Consider the following 16,645-nt stretch of genomic DNA (forward strand, 5'->3'; position numbering starts at 1 on the left):
AACTGCGCTTTGATCCTCTGCTTCGGGGCTAGCTGAGCGCCTATCCTGCGAAAAAGACCGATCGTTGTAATCGCGGGATACGGACCGTGTTCTGGAGCCTGAGTTAGAGTGTGAAGATTGGGAGCAAAAACTCGAGTAAGAGTCCGAGTGGGAGACACATTTGTTGTCCTTTGATTTGGATCGACTTTTGGAGCGACGCTCAGATTTGGAACGTGAACGAGAGCGCTGCATATCGCCATTGTGTTGTTTTCGATCGCGTGAACTAGATTCTGCTTCACGCTTGCTCGATCGAGAGCGTGAGCGGTGGGACCGTTTTTCCGGAGATTCCGCTCGAGGGGTAGGACTTTTATCCTTCGTTTCGTGGAGTCGCACTGATGATCGAGATTTATTATCTCTGCAAACAGACCGATGGCGGGATCGACGTTCCGACTTTGAACGAGACCGAGAACAAATTTTCTTCCCACGGGATTCGGTTGATCGAGAGCGAGAACGGGACTCGTCGCGATAGCGTTTCTGTCGTTCATTACGATGGCGTGGTTTTCTCGGGGATACTGATTTGTCCCTCGAATCAGAATGACTGCGAGAATAGCGACTAGATCGCGACCGAGAACGACGAGGTGATCGTGAACGGGAACGGCTGTCCAACGATCGAGAACGTCCGCGCTTGCTTTGTCCTACACAGTCCTCTACCAATCGAATTCGTCGACCGCTCAAGTCGGTATCATCTAACTTATCAATTGCTGCCTCCATATCTCTCCTCGATTCAAACTCGACTACACCTTCATTTCTTCTTGGCCGGTGGGCATCGGCATAGATGACCTCTCCTGCCCTGCGCAGGTAGTCCTTCAAATCCTGCCAGCTAACTTTCGACGAAAGATTCTCTACAGTCAGACGATACTTCGATCTTCGCGGTGGTCCGTACCGGGTTCCGCTTCGGTGATCTTCAGAGCGGCCTCCGCCTCTACGTCCCTCACCTCGGCGAGGCTTTCCTTTAGCGTGCTCCACAGTCACTCTTCCGCCCAAAAGATCTTTACCGTTCAGCTCATAAACAGAATCGTCCGCATCTCGATGATCCTCGAATTCCACGAAGCCAAATCCGTTCTTAATCATAACGTCACATAGCCTTCCGTAACCTTTGAAGAACTTTTCCAAGTCTCGTTCTCGGGCATCCCGTGCCAAACCACCAACATACACTCGTGAACCAACCATCGTTACTTGTGTTGTTTTTTCGATTGCTAATTTGTCAACTGTTTACAAAATTAACTGGCTTGACCAATTTAGGGATTCGATTCTGTCTGATGAAACTGTTCACGGTTCAAGGTTTTTATATGATGAATAATGCTCATATATCTACCGAATGTGGGTAGAATATGTACAGATGCGTACCCATATACGTGACATCGTCGACTACCTGTCCCATTGACTGTTCATATGTTATGCTGGCCGGGGTAAATTATTTGAGTGGTTTCTCCTATTATCTTTGATTTATGTAAATGTAAATTTACATGAAGCGCAACAGTTATCTTTGGTTTCATGTAAAAAAGATTTTTTTAATAGTTTCAAATAGTTATTCAGATACGTTTATTTAATTTGTTTAATCAATATTAATGTATTGTATTGTATCATATTCACTGTCAAGTTCAATAAAATAGAAGTCATGTAGAAAATTTAAGAAATCTCAGTCCAAGATGGTAAAACTATTTTTGACGAACTTTGTAGAACATCGAATTGTAATGATTTTTCGAAACTAGGAATTTTTGTATGTTAATCATAATTTTTAGACACAAATTATGAATCCTGATGTGATTTAAAACAAAAAAGCTGTTTATCAATCTTCTTCTGCAGCCTTCACGGCTTCACTCTATAACTCTTTCTAAGACACCATTTCGATACGACTCATAGTTCCCAAGATATAAATCATCAAAGATTTCTCTTACTAAAATCGATACGCCCTTTTCAAAAGTTACACTTGAGTCCATAAATTCCCAAATGCTGTGGAAAACTCATATTTCCTCCATCCCAAACGGAATACTTGAAATTGCACGTATTAAAAATATTACATTATTCTAACATACTTTGGTGGCGTCTGCGTCCTGCCAGAATGCATGATTAGAAGAAACCCAAATGAAAATGAACGCACATACTTCAGAAATACTGGTGGTTGATTAAAAGTGAGCTCAAATGAGGTGCGCATGAATACCGATAGAAGGTGGGTTCAAAACCCTTTAAACATGCGAGTCCGTTAAAATATCAATCATAAAAAAGACAATTTTATTTATACGTTTGGAAACATTTGAATACCTGATTTGACACAAGTGCGCTAAACTAGAGCATTTGAAACCGTGGACAAACCAAGATCATATTCTCGACTGGACAAACCAACATCAAATACCCTTACCGCCAATAAGTTTCAGAAATAATTAAACGCATGTTTTATTAATTTTTCACTCAATTTATTTTTTTTTTTCGTCGCAATCATGTAGTACTTTGAACTTCCGTATCAACTGCGCTTTGATCCTCTGCTTCGGGGCTAGCTGAGCGCCTATCCTGCGAAAAAGACCGATCGTTGTAATCGCGGGATACGGACCGTGTTCTGGAGCCTGAGTTAGAGTGTGAAGATTGGGAGCAAAAACTCGAGTAAGAGTCCGAGTGGGAGACACATTTGTTGTCCTTTGATTTGGATCGACTTTTGGAGCGACGCTCAGATTTGGAACGTGAACGAGAGCGCTGCATATCGCCATTGTGTTGTTTTCGATCGCGTGAACTAGATTCTGCTTCACGCTTGCTCGATCGAGAGCGTGAGCGGTGGGACCGTTTTTCCGGAGATTCCGCTCGAGGGGTAGGACTTTTATCCTTCGTTTCGTGGAGTCGCACTGATGATCGAGATTTATTATCTCTGCAAACAGACCGATGGCGGGATCGACGTTCCGACTTTGAACGAGACCGAGAACAAATTTTCTTCCCACGGGATTCGGTTGATCGAGAGCGAGAACGGGACTCGTCGCGATAGCGTTTCTGTCGTTCATTACGATGGCGTGGTTTTCTCGGGGATACTGATTTGTCCCTCGAATCAGAATGACTGCGAGAATAGCGACTAGATCGCGACCGAGAACGACGAGGTGATCGTGAACGGGAACGGCTGTCCAACGATCGAGAACGTCCGCGCTTGCTTTGTCCTACACAGTCCTCTACCAATCGAATTCGTCGACCGCTCAAGTCGGTATCATCTAACTTATCAATTGCTGCCTCCATATCTCTCCTCGATTCAAACTCGACTACACCTTCATTTCTTCTTGGCCGGTGGGCATCGGCATAGATGACCTCTCCTGCCCTGCGCAGGTAGTCCTTCAAATCCTGCCAGCTAACTTTCGACGAAAGATTCTCTACAGTCAGACGATACTTCGATCTTCGCGGTGGTCCGTACCGGGTTCCGCTTCGGTGATCTTCAGAGCGGCCTCCACCTCTACGTCCCTCACCTCGGCGAGGCTTTCCTTTAGCGTGCTCAACAGTCACTCTTCCGCCCAAAAGATCTTTACCGTTCAGCTCATAAACAGCATCGTCCGCATCTCGATGATCCTCGAATTCCACGAAGCCAAATCCGTTCTTAATCATAACGTCACATAGCCTTCCGTAACCTTTGAAGAACTTTTCCAAGTCTCGTTCTCGGGCATCCCGTGCCAAACCACCAACATACACTCGTGAACCAACCATCGTTACTTGTGTTGTTTTTTCGATTGCTAATTTGTCAACTGTTTACAAAATTAACTGGCTTGACCAATTTAGGGATTCGATTCTGTCTGATGAAACTGTTCACGGTTCAAGGTTTTTATATGATGAATAATGCTCATATATCTACCGAATGTGGGTAGAATATGTACAGATGCGTACCCATATACGTGACATCGTCGACTACCTGTCCCATTGACTGTTCATATGTTATGCTGGCCGGGGTAAATTATTTGAGTGGTTTTTCCTATTATCTTTGATTTATGTAAATGTAAATTTACACGAAGCGCTACAGTTATCTTTGGTTTCATGTAAAAAAGATTTTTTTAATAGTTTCAAATAGTTATTCAGATACGTTTATTTAATTTGTTTAATCAATATTAATGTATTGTATTGTATCATATTCACTGTCAAGTTCAATAAAATAGAAGTCATGTAGAAAATTTAAAAAATCTCAGTCCAAGATGGTAAAACTATTTTTGACGAACTTTGTAGAACATCGAATTGTAATGATTTTTCGAAACTAGGAATTTTTGTATGTTAATCATAATTTTTAGACACAAATTATGAATCCTGATGTGATTTAAAACAAAAAAGCTGTTTATCAATCTTCTTCTGCAGCCTTCACGGCTTCACTCTATAACTCTTTCTAAGACACCATTCCGGTACGTCTCATAGTTCCCAAGATATAAATCATCAAAGATTTCTCTTACTAAAATCGATACGCCCTTTTCAAAAGTTACACTTGAGTCCATAAATTCCCAAATGCTGTGGAAAACTCATATTTCCTCCATCCCAAACGGAATACTTGAAATTGCACGTATTAAAAATATTACATTATTCTAACATACTTTGGTGGCGTCTGCGTCCTGCCAGAATGCATGATTAGAAGAAACCCAAATGAAAATGAACGCACATACTTCAGAAATACTGGTGGTTGATTAAAAGTGAGCTCAAATGAGGTGCGCATGGATACCGATAGAAGGTGGGTTCAAAACCCTTTAAAACATGCGAGTCCGTTAAAATATCAATCATAAAAAAGACAATTTTATTTATACGTTTGGAAACATTTGAATACCTGATTTGACACAAGTGCGCTAAACTAGAGCATTTGAAACCGTGGACAAACCAAGATCATATTCTCGACTGGACAAACCAACATCAAATACCCTACTTAAAACCGCCAATAAGTTTCAGAAATAATTAAACGCATGTTTTATTAATTTTTCCCTCAATTTATTATTTTTTTTCGTCGCAATCATGTAGTACTTTGAACTTCCGTATCAACTGCGCTTTGATCCTCTGCTTCGGGGCTAGCTGAGCGCCTATCCTGCGAAAAAGACCGATCGTTGTAATCGCGGGATACGGACCGTGTTCTGGAGCCTGAGTTAGAGTGTGAAGATTGGGAGCAAAAACTCGAGTAAGAGTCCGAGTGGGAGACACATTTGTTGTCCTTTGATTTGGATCGACTTTTGGAGCGACGCTCAGATTTGGAACGTGAACGAGAGCGCTGCATATCGCCATTGTGTTGTTTTCGATCGCGTGAACTAGATTCTGCTTCACGCTTGCTCGATCGAGAGCGTGAGCGGTGGGACCGTTTTTCCGGAGATTCCGCTCGAGGGGTAGGACTTTTATCCTTCGTTTCGTGGAGTCGCACTGATGATCGAGATTTATTATCTCTGCAAACAGACCGATGGCGGGATCGACGTTCCGACTTTGAACGAGACCGAGAACAAATTTTCTTCCCACGGGATTCGGTTGATCGAGAGCGAGAACGGGACTCGTCGCGATAGCGTTTCTGTCGTTCATTACGATGGCGTGGTTTTCTCGGGGATACTGATTTGTCCCTCGAATCAGAATGACTGCGAGAATAGCGACTAGATCGCGACCGAGAACGACGAGGTGATCGTGAACGGGAACGGCTGTCCAACGATCGAGAACGTCCGCGCTTGCTTTGTCCTACACAGTCCTCTACCAATCGAATTCGTCGACCGCTCAAGTCGGTATCATCTAACTTATCAATTGCTGCCTCCATATCTCTCCTCGATTCAAACTCGACTACACCTTCATTTCTTCTTGGCCGGTGGGCATCGGCATAGATGACCTCTCCTGCCCTGCGCAGGTAGTCCTTCAAATCCTGCCAGCTAACTTTCGACGAAAGATTCTCTACAATCAGACGATACTTCGATCTTCGCGGTGGTCCGTACCGGGTTCCGCTTCGGTGATCTTCAGAGCGGCCTCCGCCTCTACGTCCCTCACCTCGGCGAGGCTTTCCTTTAGCGTGCTCCACAGTCACTCTTCCGCCCAAAAGATCTTTACCGTTCAGCTCATAAACAGAATCGTCCGCATCTCGATGATCCTCGAATTCCACGAAGCCAAATCCGTTCTTAATCATAACGTCACATAGCCTTCCGTAACCTTTGAAGAACTTTTCCAAGTCTCGTTCTCGGGCATCCCGTGCCAAACCACCAACATACACTCGTGAACCAACCATCGTTACTTGTGTTGTTTTTTCGATTGCTAATTTGTCAACTGTTTACAAAATTAACTGGCTTGACCAATTTAGGGATTCGATTCTGTCTGATGAAACTGTTCACGGTTCAAGGTTTTTATATGATGAATAATGCTCATATATCTACCGAATGTGGGTAGAATATGTACAGATGCGTACCCATATACGTGACATCGTCGACTACCTGTCCCATTGACTGTTCATATGTTATGCTGGCCGGGGTAAATTATTTGAGTGGTTTCTCCTATTATCTTTGATTTATGTAAATGTAAATTTACATGAAGCGCAACAGTTATCTTTGGTTTCATGTAAAAAAGATTTTTTTAATAGTTTCAAATAGTTATTCAGATACGTTTATTTAATTTGTTTAATCAATATTAATGTATTGTATTGTATCATATTCACTGTCAAGTTCAATAAAATAGAAGTCATGTAGAAAATTTAAGAAATCTCAGTCCAAGATGGTAAAACTATTTTTGACGAACTTTGTAGAACATCGAATTGTAATGATTTTTCGAAACTAGGAATTTTTGTATGTTAATCATAATTTTTAGACACAAATTATGAATCCTGATGTGATTTAAAACAAAAAAGCTGTTTATCAATCTTCTTCTGCAGCCTTCACGGCTTCACTCTATAACTCTTTCTAAGACACCATTTCGATACGACTCATAGTTCCCAAGATGTAAATCATCAAAGATTTCTCTTACTAAAATCGATACGCCCTTTTCAAAAGTTACACTTGAGTCCATAAATTCCCAAATGCTGTGGAAAACTCATATTTCCTCCATCCCAAACGGAATACTTGAAATTGCACGTATTAAAAATATTACATTATTCTAACATACTTTGGTGGCGTCTGCGTCCTGCCAGAATGCATGATTAGAAGAAACCCAAATGAAAATGAACGCACATACTTCAGAAATACACAAAAAAAATGGATATTCGACCGGGAAGCACTATTCTATTGAAGAAAAAATATAAAAATATATAGCGCCCCTGGTCCCAAGACCATGTAAACTACAAAAACAAACACAATCAATAATTACGAAAAACAAATTCTAATTTTTCCCAAGTGTAGTATTTTTTGCAGACTATTGGCTTTAGTTCGATATGTTGATCATCTGAATCAGTCAAATGGTTCAATAGTTATCAATTTTTGAAAGAAGTCATTTTTGGGAAAAAAATCGGAAAACTGATTTTTCGGACCTAAAATCGAAATGGTCACCTTGACGAAGAACTAAAAAAATACGGATCTAATATTTTGCGATTGGAAACAAAACTACCACTTTTCACGAAATTCTGAGAACCACTATATCGGTTCGGCCTGAAATGCCTGTATATACAGGATTTTTCAGATTAAACGCTCACGCAAAAAAACGATAATATTCGGCTACTCGTTCAGTCTGATCGGATGGTTTTTAGTGTCAAGATGTACAATTTACAAGAACGTGTATTTTTAGTGAAATCGTATTACTCGAGCAACCGAAGCCTTAATGAAACATTGTCCTCTTATGGTAAGAATTTCAACATTTCTCGTCGTCAATTATGTAATACAAGTAAAACACAAATTGGTGCATAACTCGAGAACTAATCAAGCTAATGGAGCCAAATTTAGAATGTGGAGGTTTCAGGGGCAAGAAATGTTTCTATTACGATTAAACACTCTTTCATCACTCAAATATCAAACTCGAGGGAGGAATCGCCTGATTTGAGATGTCTTTATTTTATTATGTTTTATGTATCAAACATGTATTCCACGTTACGGAGAAACATGTTATTGGCAAGTAATTAAAGAATCTTGAACGAGAATTTAGTCTCATTATAATTTGATATTATAATGACGAGTTTTGGTAGAAGTATTAGGAAATTCATAGTAAACGGAAATTTTAAACGGTCAAAGGGTAATCAATCAATGGAGAGTTCTGCGATTGGACTCACAAACGTTCACTTGGTAAGAAAACGTGAATTTTTAAATGTATTCATATTAAAAAAAACAATTTTGGGCTGGACGAAATTCGTCGGGTCAACTAGTTGTTGAATAAAAATGTGTTTTTTTTAAATGTCTATGTAACATGTCCACGTGGACATTATCAAGACCCCCTCCCCCCTCACCGTGGACAAGCGTGGACATTGTTGTAACAGCTCTATGCACCCTCTCCCAGAAAATTGTCCACGTGGTATGTGGGCAGCCCCTAAGCCCGCATTTTCGAATAACTCCCCAAACCATCACGGATGTGGCGCTTTGGAACCGTTGAATGTTTCTGTCACTCTCTGGGATATTCCTTGAAGTTTAGGTCTACAACCTGTCGTTTTGAGCATTGTAAGCAGGTCGCTAATCTATGCATGAAATTTTTTAATGCAAGCACTGAGTTTATTTTACAGGGTCGAGGCAAATGAGAGATTTCATGCTTTCAACTAAACTAGTGCACTGTTTGCCAAGAGGTACAAACCACTTATTTATCACATCAAAAGTTTTTGCAAGGTCACGCTGCTATATGTTGTAAACAGGCCTATGTTTAATTGCCAGTCGAATGCATTCCTGCTGTGTAGCTGCATGATATAATATCATTAAAAAAAGGAAGAAAGTATATCACCAGCGGTAACAAATCCATCTCCTGCCTTATAAAGCTATCCAACAACGAATATGCGACAAGCCGTAGTGAGAAACTGTACACAACGAATATATCACGCGCAAATCTGGCATTCTCGGCCAGGAAGTGAAGGACGCCTGGGATTTATTGTGTGCCTACCTCTAGGACGCTAGGCGACACAACTTTTCACTGACAGACAAATTGTTAACAGCTCCGGTACACTGCCTAGTTCATTCATGAGTCTAGGGAAGTGAAACCCTGGTGCGAAATTTTCCAACATGCAACGTTTCGTAATGGAGCTGGGCGGTTACCTACGATCCCACAAGTTACTATGCGTCTCCACCGAGAACATCATTCTTGATTCCCCCCGCGCAATGACTTGCAGCTTTCCTGGTCTTTATCATTTTTTGATATCCGGAACGTAAATGTAAATTAATTGTATTTTGCCTTTCTTTTTTCACCCCTAATCTAGTGACGAATTCGACGAGACTGGAAAATCGAAATGTTGTGCCTGCTGCGCCCCTTGTTGGAGAAAAACGTGCCTTCCGTTTAAGCGTTGCTTCAGCTGTAGCTCGTGCTGTGGCAAAGGCAAGGACAAAGACAAACAACAGCACCAAGCGCCCAAGCAGGGCAAGCCGGAAGAAAAACAGAAAACTTCCTGCTGGCAGGGGATAAACTGTTGCCGAAGCTGCCGTCGCTCGAAGACGTCCCCCGCTGAGGCACAACCGGCGGCCACACCGAAGAAATCTTGTTGGCAGTCACTCAACTGCTGCGCCAGCTGCAGGCGGAACAAGTCCCGGGAGTTGGTGGTGAGTTTGGGATATAATTAGATGATCAGGATGTTTTTTTTTCATACCTTGCGTGATTCCCTCTCGTCCACCAGCCTCGCTCTTCAATCGACAGCGAACCGGAGGAGCGGACCTCTAAATGCCGTTCCTGTTGGAGCAGATTGCTGTGCTGCAGTAGATTCCGCAAGAACAGATCCCAGGTGCATCAGCAACGTCTCAAGATGCAGCAGGAACCGGTGGAAATGGAGACTGTCAAGTGTTGCTTCTGTTGCAAGCGAACGCGGCCCAAGCTAAAGCCAAAGAAGAAAAAGGTGCCAGTTAAATCGAGGTAATTTTTCGTGAACCTGTATCATTATCCGCTTATTTGAAACAAATCTTTCCAAAAGTTTCAACTGTTTGAGTTGTTGTATCATGTGCTGCCCCAAGAAAAATGACAATGGCAGCAGGAGAACAAGTAATCTGAGCAAGAAGCAAAGTATTGCTCCAACGATACCCCCTGAGGTACATTTCAAACGATATGTTTCTTCGTATTTATTTGTAAAATTTCGATTTCCATTGTAGGACTTACGACCGAAAATTGATATGACTCTGGTAGAGCACTCCTCTTTAATGCGTGGTGCAATCCCGGTGCTTCCAATTTGCCTGGCATATTTTTGTTTGGTAAGTGGACTGTTGGGTTGCCGGAAAAGTAGTTGTCGATTTTTTTCATTACAAATAATACATTACAAATGAAACATAGAATGACGCATAAAGATGAGATGTACATCATTTTAAAGTTTAAACTTAGTTTTGGAATATTGGTGTGTGAAGATGTAGTGGACAAAAATTTCGGGAAGAAATAAAAAATCGATTTCTCTCTGTTTTTTCAAAGATTTTGTAGACCAACACAATTTTTTTCCAATTAATTCAATAGCAAATTCAATTGGTCTTCATTTAATTCCAATAACGTTCCTGTAGGAACTTTCAATACATAAAATAGTGTTGTTTGAATGAAAAATGTCCCCTTCGTTTTTGATCATTAATTGTTCAATAAATAATGATCGCATCGCAAATCGAAAGGCAGTTTTGAAAACTCCAATAAATTCTGTATGAGGATAATTTGTTCAAATTTTTTGTATCGATTTTTAAAAAGTTTTCAATACTGCCTTTGGATTTGCGATGCGATCCTTATTTATTGAACAACTAGCTGTCCCAGCAAACGTTGTTCTGCCATTATATAATTTCAAGTGAACATTTTGGTTATTCAATAAAAAATGAACATACAAGAGTGGAGTGCTCTGCAGGCAAACCTTCTTTTATGCGGGGGATAGCACTGCACAAAAAAAATCGCATAAAAAACGTGCAAAACTTCACCAGTAGCTTTAAAAAATTGTGTCCGGTACACAAAAAACTTTTCCTGTGCGGTAGATAGGGGCGCATAAAAAAGTTTCCCCCAAGAAAACAGCTCAAATCCACGCCGTTCACCGTTCGATTTCCTTTTGTTTCCCTGCTTTTCGATGGGACAGTTTGCCTTTTCGGTTGTGCGTGGCTGTGTTGTGCTTTTAGTTGCATGTCGAAACTTGTTTCTAACAGCAACAAGTCATGCGCAACTTGGAGCATTTCATGGAAGGATGGGAATGATTTAAGACGTGGATAATTTAGTCGCAAATATGCTTTTTCGCACTGAAATGCAAATAAACCATCGAAAAAACAAAAAAGAACGAGAATTTCGTCAAATATGCTTCTTTTCATATACTGCACAAAAAAAATCGCACAAAAAAACCCGCACAAAAACAGGTTTTCCTGTACTGACCAAATATGGTTGACGTAAGCGCCAACATGACCAAAATCCACTTTTTTTACTGATTCCCATTCGTTATCATCTTATCCATACGCCAAACGTATATATTTGTATGAAAACAATTGAGAATTATTGGAAAAAAAAATTTGACGTTTGAAAAAGGTTAATCATATTTTCATCTATATATATATATATATATATATATATATATATATATATATATATATATATATATATATATATATATATATATATATATATATATATATATTTATATATATATTTTTTTTTTTTTTTTTTTATTGTGTAAAAAAAGAACCCAAGTCCTGAATTATTTTAGAGTCGAATTCCGCAGGTTCCGGAGACATAGCCGAAACAAGTTTCGAGGCCATATTTTACAAGAGAAACCCTCAAATTCATAATAAGGATGTCAAAGCTGGTAATTTTCCACTAGTTCATTTACACTCACTTGAAATATTTATAGATTCAATGAGGTCACCCGTACGTATTCCGGATTGGTGGTGAACTTTTTCGATCTGGACTAAACTCGATCTTAGGCTGATCAAATAGTTCATGAATAAAAACGGGACACGTAAGCCAAAAAAAAATAACTTTTGATATCACCGAGTGAATAAAACCGAGTATAAAACTTTTGATTTCACCGAGTGAATAAAACCGAGTATAAAACAAATTAATCTAAAATTCTTGGATGTACCTGCTTTGTTCTCTACAACGATGGAATGTTTAGAGGATGAAGTGACGTTGTGAAGAATATTATGATTTTTGGAAGTTTCATCATTAAATTAGTAACAAATTAAATTAGTTCCAGATCGAAGATCTGTTTGACAACTACCATAACTTTCATGGTTTCCACACCTGTATAATTTTTTTAATGTAGAACTACGACTTTCAGTAAGAGTGCCAAATCAGAGAACAGGTCACGAATTCAAGAAATAAAGTTAACGTTGCTAACTACTTTTGCTACAAATGAATTTTAATGATTTGCACACCAATCGAATCGGAAATATTCCAAGATTTGTTTGATGTATACATTGTGATTGTTTAATCCTCAAAGGTTTTGAAATCAACGAAAATTGGAAGCACATTTTTTCCTGGTGTTGAGTCGTTTTACAGAGATTTTGACTTTGAGATTTTGATTTTGTAAGAAAAAATTCTTGCGTATTGCTCTCGAGAGAGCAATAATGAATCATCATTCAATAATCTTCACCTGTTTTTACAAAACTATCCATCGTTTTTTTTAAATCAAGTTTTAGTAATTTGAAAATTTTTGGTGCATTCTAAAGTAATATCCGACATAATAATAAGCGAATTGATTTTTATAACTTTTTTGTCAAAGAAGATTTTTTGTGAATTCAGGGAACTTATTGGTGACTGAAGAAGAGGCTCAAACTACGGTAGGCAACACTTTTAACTTCTAGAAGTTGAAAGAAATTTTCGAAGTTTCAAACAGAACAAGTTATTGCCACATGAAAAACGAAATTGTTGGGAAATTATTACCTATTTGGATTATGGGAATTACCCAAATATTTTAAATACAATTTTAAAAATCTTACTCAAAAATGCTCCATTTTCCAATTTTCCAACAACTTTGCCGTACATCATATTTTAAGCAGACGTCTCGATTCCGAGTTATTATTTTAACAAAGAAAGGTCAACGATTCAAGATATGCCTTTATAAAATATCACTCGTATATAAAATTGGTCATCTGAAAATGAAAATAATGATTTTGGAACCTCCCACTGCCATTTGGGGTGGAATTGCTCTATAATCCGTTAGATTTACCCTCTAAAAATTCGTTTTCCATCTGTGTATACATCTACTCCTTCCGATTTGCAACTAGCACGAATTCTTTGTTGCACATTTGTATCTCATAAAGTATAACTTCACAGTTTCAATAAATTTAGCGTACAATGTTTCACCTGAATTAACTAGAGTTTTAACAACAGTTTGCTAGTCGAAAATACTTCAGTAGCTACGTATTTCCTCCGGAAAACCTTTCCATGATTTTTGAATGCCATGCCAAGGATTTGAAACTTCCTTCAGCTGATTCTTCGTAAACAATTCAAGTGTTTTAAAACCTCAAATGTAGTCATAGGGATAATTCGTTTCAAAAGAGGCTTTTGAGAAGATAATTTGTTTTGTATTAAGCATCTTTGACCTATTTTTGAGGTTATTCAAATCTGATTTTTGATTTGAATTGAACACTCGATAAAATCTGAAGGTTTCACTTCACATACCTGTGCTCCCGGACTTTTTCGCAAACCCTGCAAAATCTTGAAAGCTATGAACCTCTCCACGAGGAGCAAGCTTCATAATTCGTCCCACTGACGCCTGGAATGAATCAGCTGACAAATAAGTGTGTTCTGCCTGTTATGTCATGACAATGCATTGCCTTTTGGCGTGGCAATAGTGGAAGCGTTGTGTTGGCGTTGCTCATGATAGCGTATCGCGAGTGAATGTATTCTTCCTCACGTCGCTCCTGTTTATTGTGTCGTAGGAATCGCGTAGGAAAACATCGACCAACAGTTGCTGGCACAGCCCAATATATCGTAGAATAACATTGTCCTGGCCGTGTCGAATCGTCATACGATACACAGATTAATCCATCTAGCTCTCACCGCTCTGTTGTTCGTTTCGTCTTCCCCAAGTTTTCTCCCTTTTTCCCCCTGTTCCCTATTTTCAATCGTATCTGTGTATCTTTGTGTATATTTCGATCTCATATAATATATATATAAATATATATATATATATATATATATATATATATATATACATATATATATATATATATATATATATATATATATATATATATATATATATATATATATATATATATATATATATATATATATATATATATATATATATACATATATATATATATATATATATATATATATATAAATATATATCTCATCTATATATATAAAAATCTCGTGTCACGGTGTTTGTTACCGAACTAAATTATACTCAAAATACTTGGTACCGATACCGGTAGGATACCGATAACCATACATTTAATACCGAATAGGTTGGCTCTATGCAGAAAAAAAGATCTGGATATTTTTTTTCAAAAATTTGACTTCATACCATACATATAACCTTAAATTTTGACCCCAATTCCCTATTTTTAATTGCGATTTTATTATTTTTGTGTCAAAAATATTCTAATAATTTAACCGTTGTTCGTTTTTTCAACAGAACGAATTCATTTAAGTTGTTCAATGACTGATGGCGTAACGCCCGCTTCATTGAACATCCACAAATACACAAGTAACATCAATTCATCTAAAGCAGGGAGCATCTCAGCACAAAGGTAGTTTATTCTGCTCGTTTTGTGTTTTATGTTTCTTCCGAGCTGTGAACGCTAGCGAATATTCCACTTGAAGTGAATCTGGCATTGCAATTAACACAACCATCAGAGCCATGGCAAAGCAGGCGAAACAAGAGAAGAATGCAAATGATTTTACTTAGAACTTAGAACTTTTTAATTTCCTGTGCATGTGAACTCCAAAATTTTGATACTTTTAGTTTTAGTAGCCATTCGTAATAGCTTTCGTACGCATCGGCTCTGTTCTGATGCAACAAGCTCCTAGCTTTGTTGACGGTTTTGATCGATAGTCGAGAAACGATTTTTCATAAACGGTCATTCTCGCGATGTCTCATTTTTATCGCTGCAACTGTGTGCATCTGTTAGACGCGTGTTTGGCGATGCACGGAAGATGCCCCTCGTTAAATAATCAGTGCAATGCGTGCATTGATATAAGGAAACAAATTGCGACATATGACCAATTAGTGTATTGTTGCATCGAAAAGGCAACAAAGAATCGTTGCTTCTCGAAATGATTCTACAAAACCATGCAAGCCTAAACCTTTTCAGAAACTTTTTACTAATGAGTTATTTATGAAATTTCTACGTATTCGCAAATAATATCCGAATCGATAAACCAACAAATTAAAAAAAAGGCTGCGTAGTCCTACGTCCTAAGCGGTCGTGTCTCGCATACAACCCTTCGAACTTTTTGTGTATAATTTCATCAAAATCGACCAACCCGCTTCGGGTGAATTCAACCACAACCACCGTGACACGAGATTTTTGTATAAAAAATATCATTAAATACGAAGTGGAAATTTTCCATTCAAACGACAGTATCTTTGTATTTCAAGGTCCTACAGGAACGTTTTAGGAATAAAAAGGAAAGCTGATTGATACGGATAATTGGATTTGCTATTGAATTAGTTGGCAAATAATTGAGTTAGCCCATAAATTCTTTAGGAAAACAGAAAGACTTCGATTTTTTACTTCTTCCCGATATTTTTGACCACTACATCTACACACACCAAGATAAATTTTTTTTCGTAGAATACTCCAAAACCTGAGGGTTTAAGCTGACGAATGATGTACATCCCATCTTTATGCGTTCATTCTATGTACATAATGTACATTGTATTTTATTTGTGATGAAAAAAATCGGCAAATACTTTTTGGGCATCCCATTTGTATTCGCGTTTGATGTTTAAAAGTATCCACGATGATGACACCACGATTTCAGTTTCTCAACGTAGTGATTCCCGGCTCGGGTACGATTCTCTCCGGCTGTTTGTGTTTGTGCATAGGAAAGCCTCGTTTCTCGCAGCATGACTCGATCAAGGGTCGCATCGGTTCCTTCATTATCAACTGCATAGTAGGTGTTTCCCAGTGCTTCACCATTATCTTCTGCGTGGTGGGATGGGGTTGGGCCATTTGGTGGGGCACAATCATGGTCCGGCTGGCAAGTGAGTTACAACCAACTGTCTGAGTCAGAAGTAACATTTTTTTTAATTATTGTTTTTTCAGAACAACATCGAAAAATTCTGGAAATGGAGGCCGCACAGGAGGATGGCGAAGAGCAGACGACGTTGTCCCAACGAACGGGTGCTTCGAATCCTCCGGTGGCAATGGTGTCTCAAGCTAACCGAAGGGACGTCGAGACGGGACGATAAGCTGGGGGGGTTGATAACCAGCCTATTTTTGTAACTTGTAAAGCACAACACTGTTTACGCACAACAATTCCTACCCCGTTCGGAACACCATCCGTCTCTCTTTTGTACCAATTTTGGAGTTTGGTCAAAGGAACCGAAACTCGTGCGAAGCAGAGCTTCGACAGCGTTTTTTACGTACTTTCTACTGTTAAACTATTTCCTAACGATGAGCAAACTTTGATAGGGAAGAATAAAGTA

General features: G+C 39.0%; 4 protein-coding genes across 5 annotated transcripts in view; 1 reads left to right on the forward strand and 3 right to left on the reverse strand.

Moving 5' to 3' along the window:
- LOC129771655 (serine/arginine-rich splicing factor 5-like) overlaps positions 1-1,282 on the reverse strand; it is a 1,309-nt gene extending 27 nt beyond the window's left edge. The window contains exon 1 of the mRNA XM_055775525.1: positions 1-1,282. This exon is cut by the window's left edge and continues 27 nt beyond it. Within this exon, the coding sequence (XP_055631500.1) occupies positions 1-1,209 (1,209 nt within the window). The 5' untranslated portion in view covers positions 1,210-1,282.
- The window catches only part of LOC129765458 (protein stum), a 142,242-nt gene extending 125,611 nt beyond the window's left edge, over positions 1-16,631 (forward strand). For both annotated transcript variants that reach the window (XM_055765804.1, XM_055765805.1), the window contains exons 5-10: positions 9,305-9,641; positions 9,716-9,948; positions 10,007-10,121; positions 10,182-10,280; positions 15,979-16,201; positions 16,263-16,631. In XM_055765804.1, coding sequence (XP_055621779.1) covers positions 9,305-9,641; positions 9,716-9,948; positions 10,007-10,121; positions 10,182-10,280; positions 15,979-16,201; positions 16,263-16,408 — 1,153 coding nt within the window. In that variant the 3' untranslated portion in view covers positions 16,409-16,631. The remainder of the gene's footprint in view (positions 1-9,304; positions 9,642-9,715; positions 9,949-10,006; positions 10,122-10,181; positions 10,281-15,978; positions 16,202-16,262) is intronic.
- On the reverse strand, positions 2,476-3,778 carry LOC129771656 (serine/arginine-rich splicing factor 5-like). Its single transcript, XM_055775527.1, has one exon. The coding sequence runs from the start codon at positions 3,709-3,711 to the stop codon at positions 2,476-2,478; it is 1,236 nt and encodes a 411-aa protein (XP_055631502.1). The 5' UTR covers positions 3,712-3,778.
- Positions 4,985-6,293, reverse strand: LOC129771663 (serine-arginine protein 55-like). Its single transcript, XM_055775545.1, has 2 exons — positions 5,564-6,293; positions 4,985-5,362 (listed from the first exon to the last, which is right to left on the reverse strand). Exons 1-2 carry the CDS (start codon positions 6,218-6,220, stop codon positions 4,985-4,987), a joined length of 1,035 nt encoding a protein of 344 aa, XP_055631520.1. The 5' UTR covers positions 6,221-6,293.
- Positions 16,632-16,645: the final 14 nt, after the last annotated feature.

This window comes from Toxorhynchites rutilus, chromosome 2 (genome assembly GCF_029784135.1).
Source record: "Toxorhynchites rutilus septentrionalis strain SRP chromosome 2, ASM2978413v1, whole genome shotgun sequence".
Lineage (NCBI taxonomy): Eukaryota > Metazoa > Arthropoda > Insecta > Diptera > Culicidae > Toxorhynchites > Toxorhynchites rutilus.

Bases quoted from the DNA above. Each gene is read 5' to 3' on its own strand.
- LOC129771656 (XM_055775527.1), bottom strand. From the start codon at position 3,711: ATGGTTGGTTCACGAGTGTATGTTGGTGGTTTGGCACGGGATGCCCGA.
- LOC129771663 (XM_055775545.1), bottom strand. From the start codon at position 6,220: ATGGTTGGTTCACGAGTGTATGTTGGTGGTTTGGCACGGGATGCCCGA. The intron at 5,363-5,563 runs GTATCCCCGAGA...CACGAAACGAAG, and splicing joins CTGATTCGAGGGACAAATCA to GATAAAAGTCCTACCCCTCG.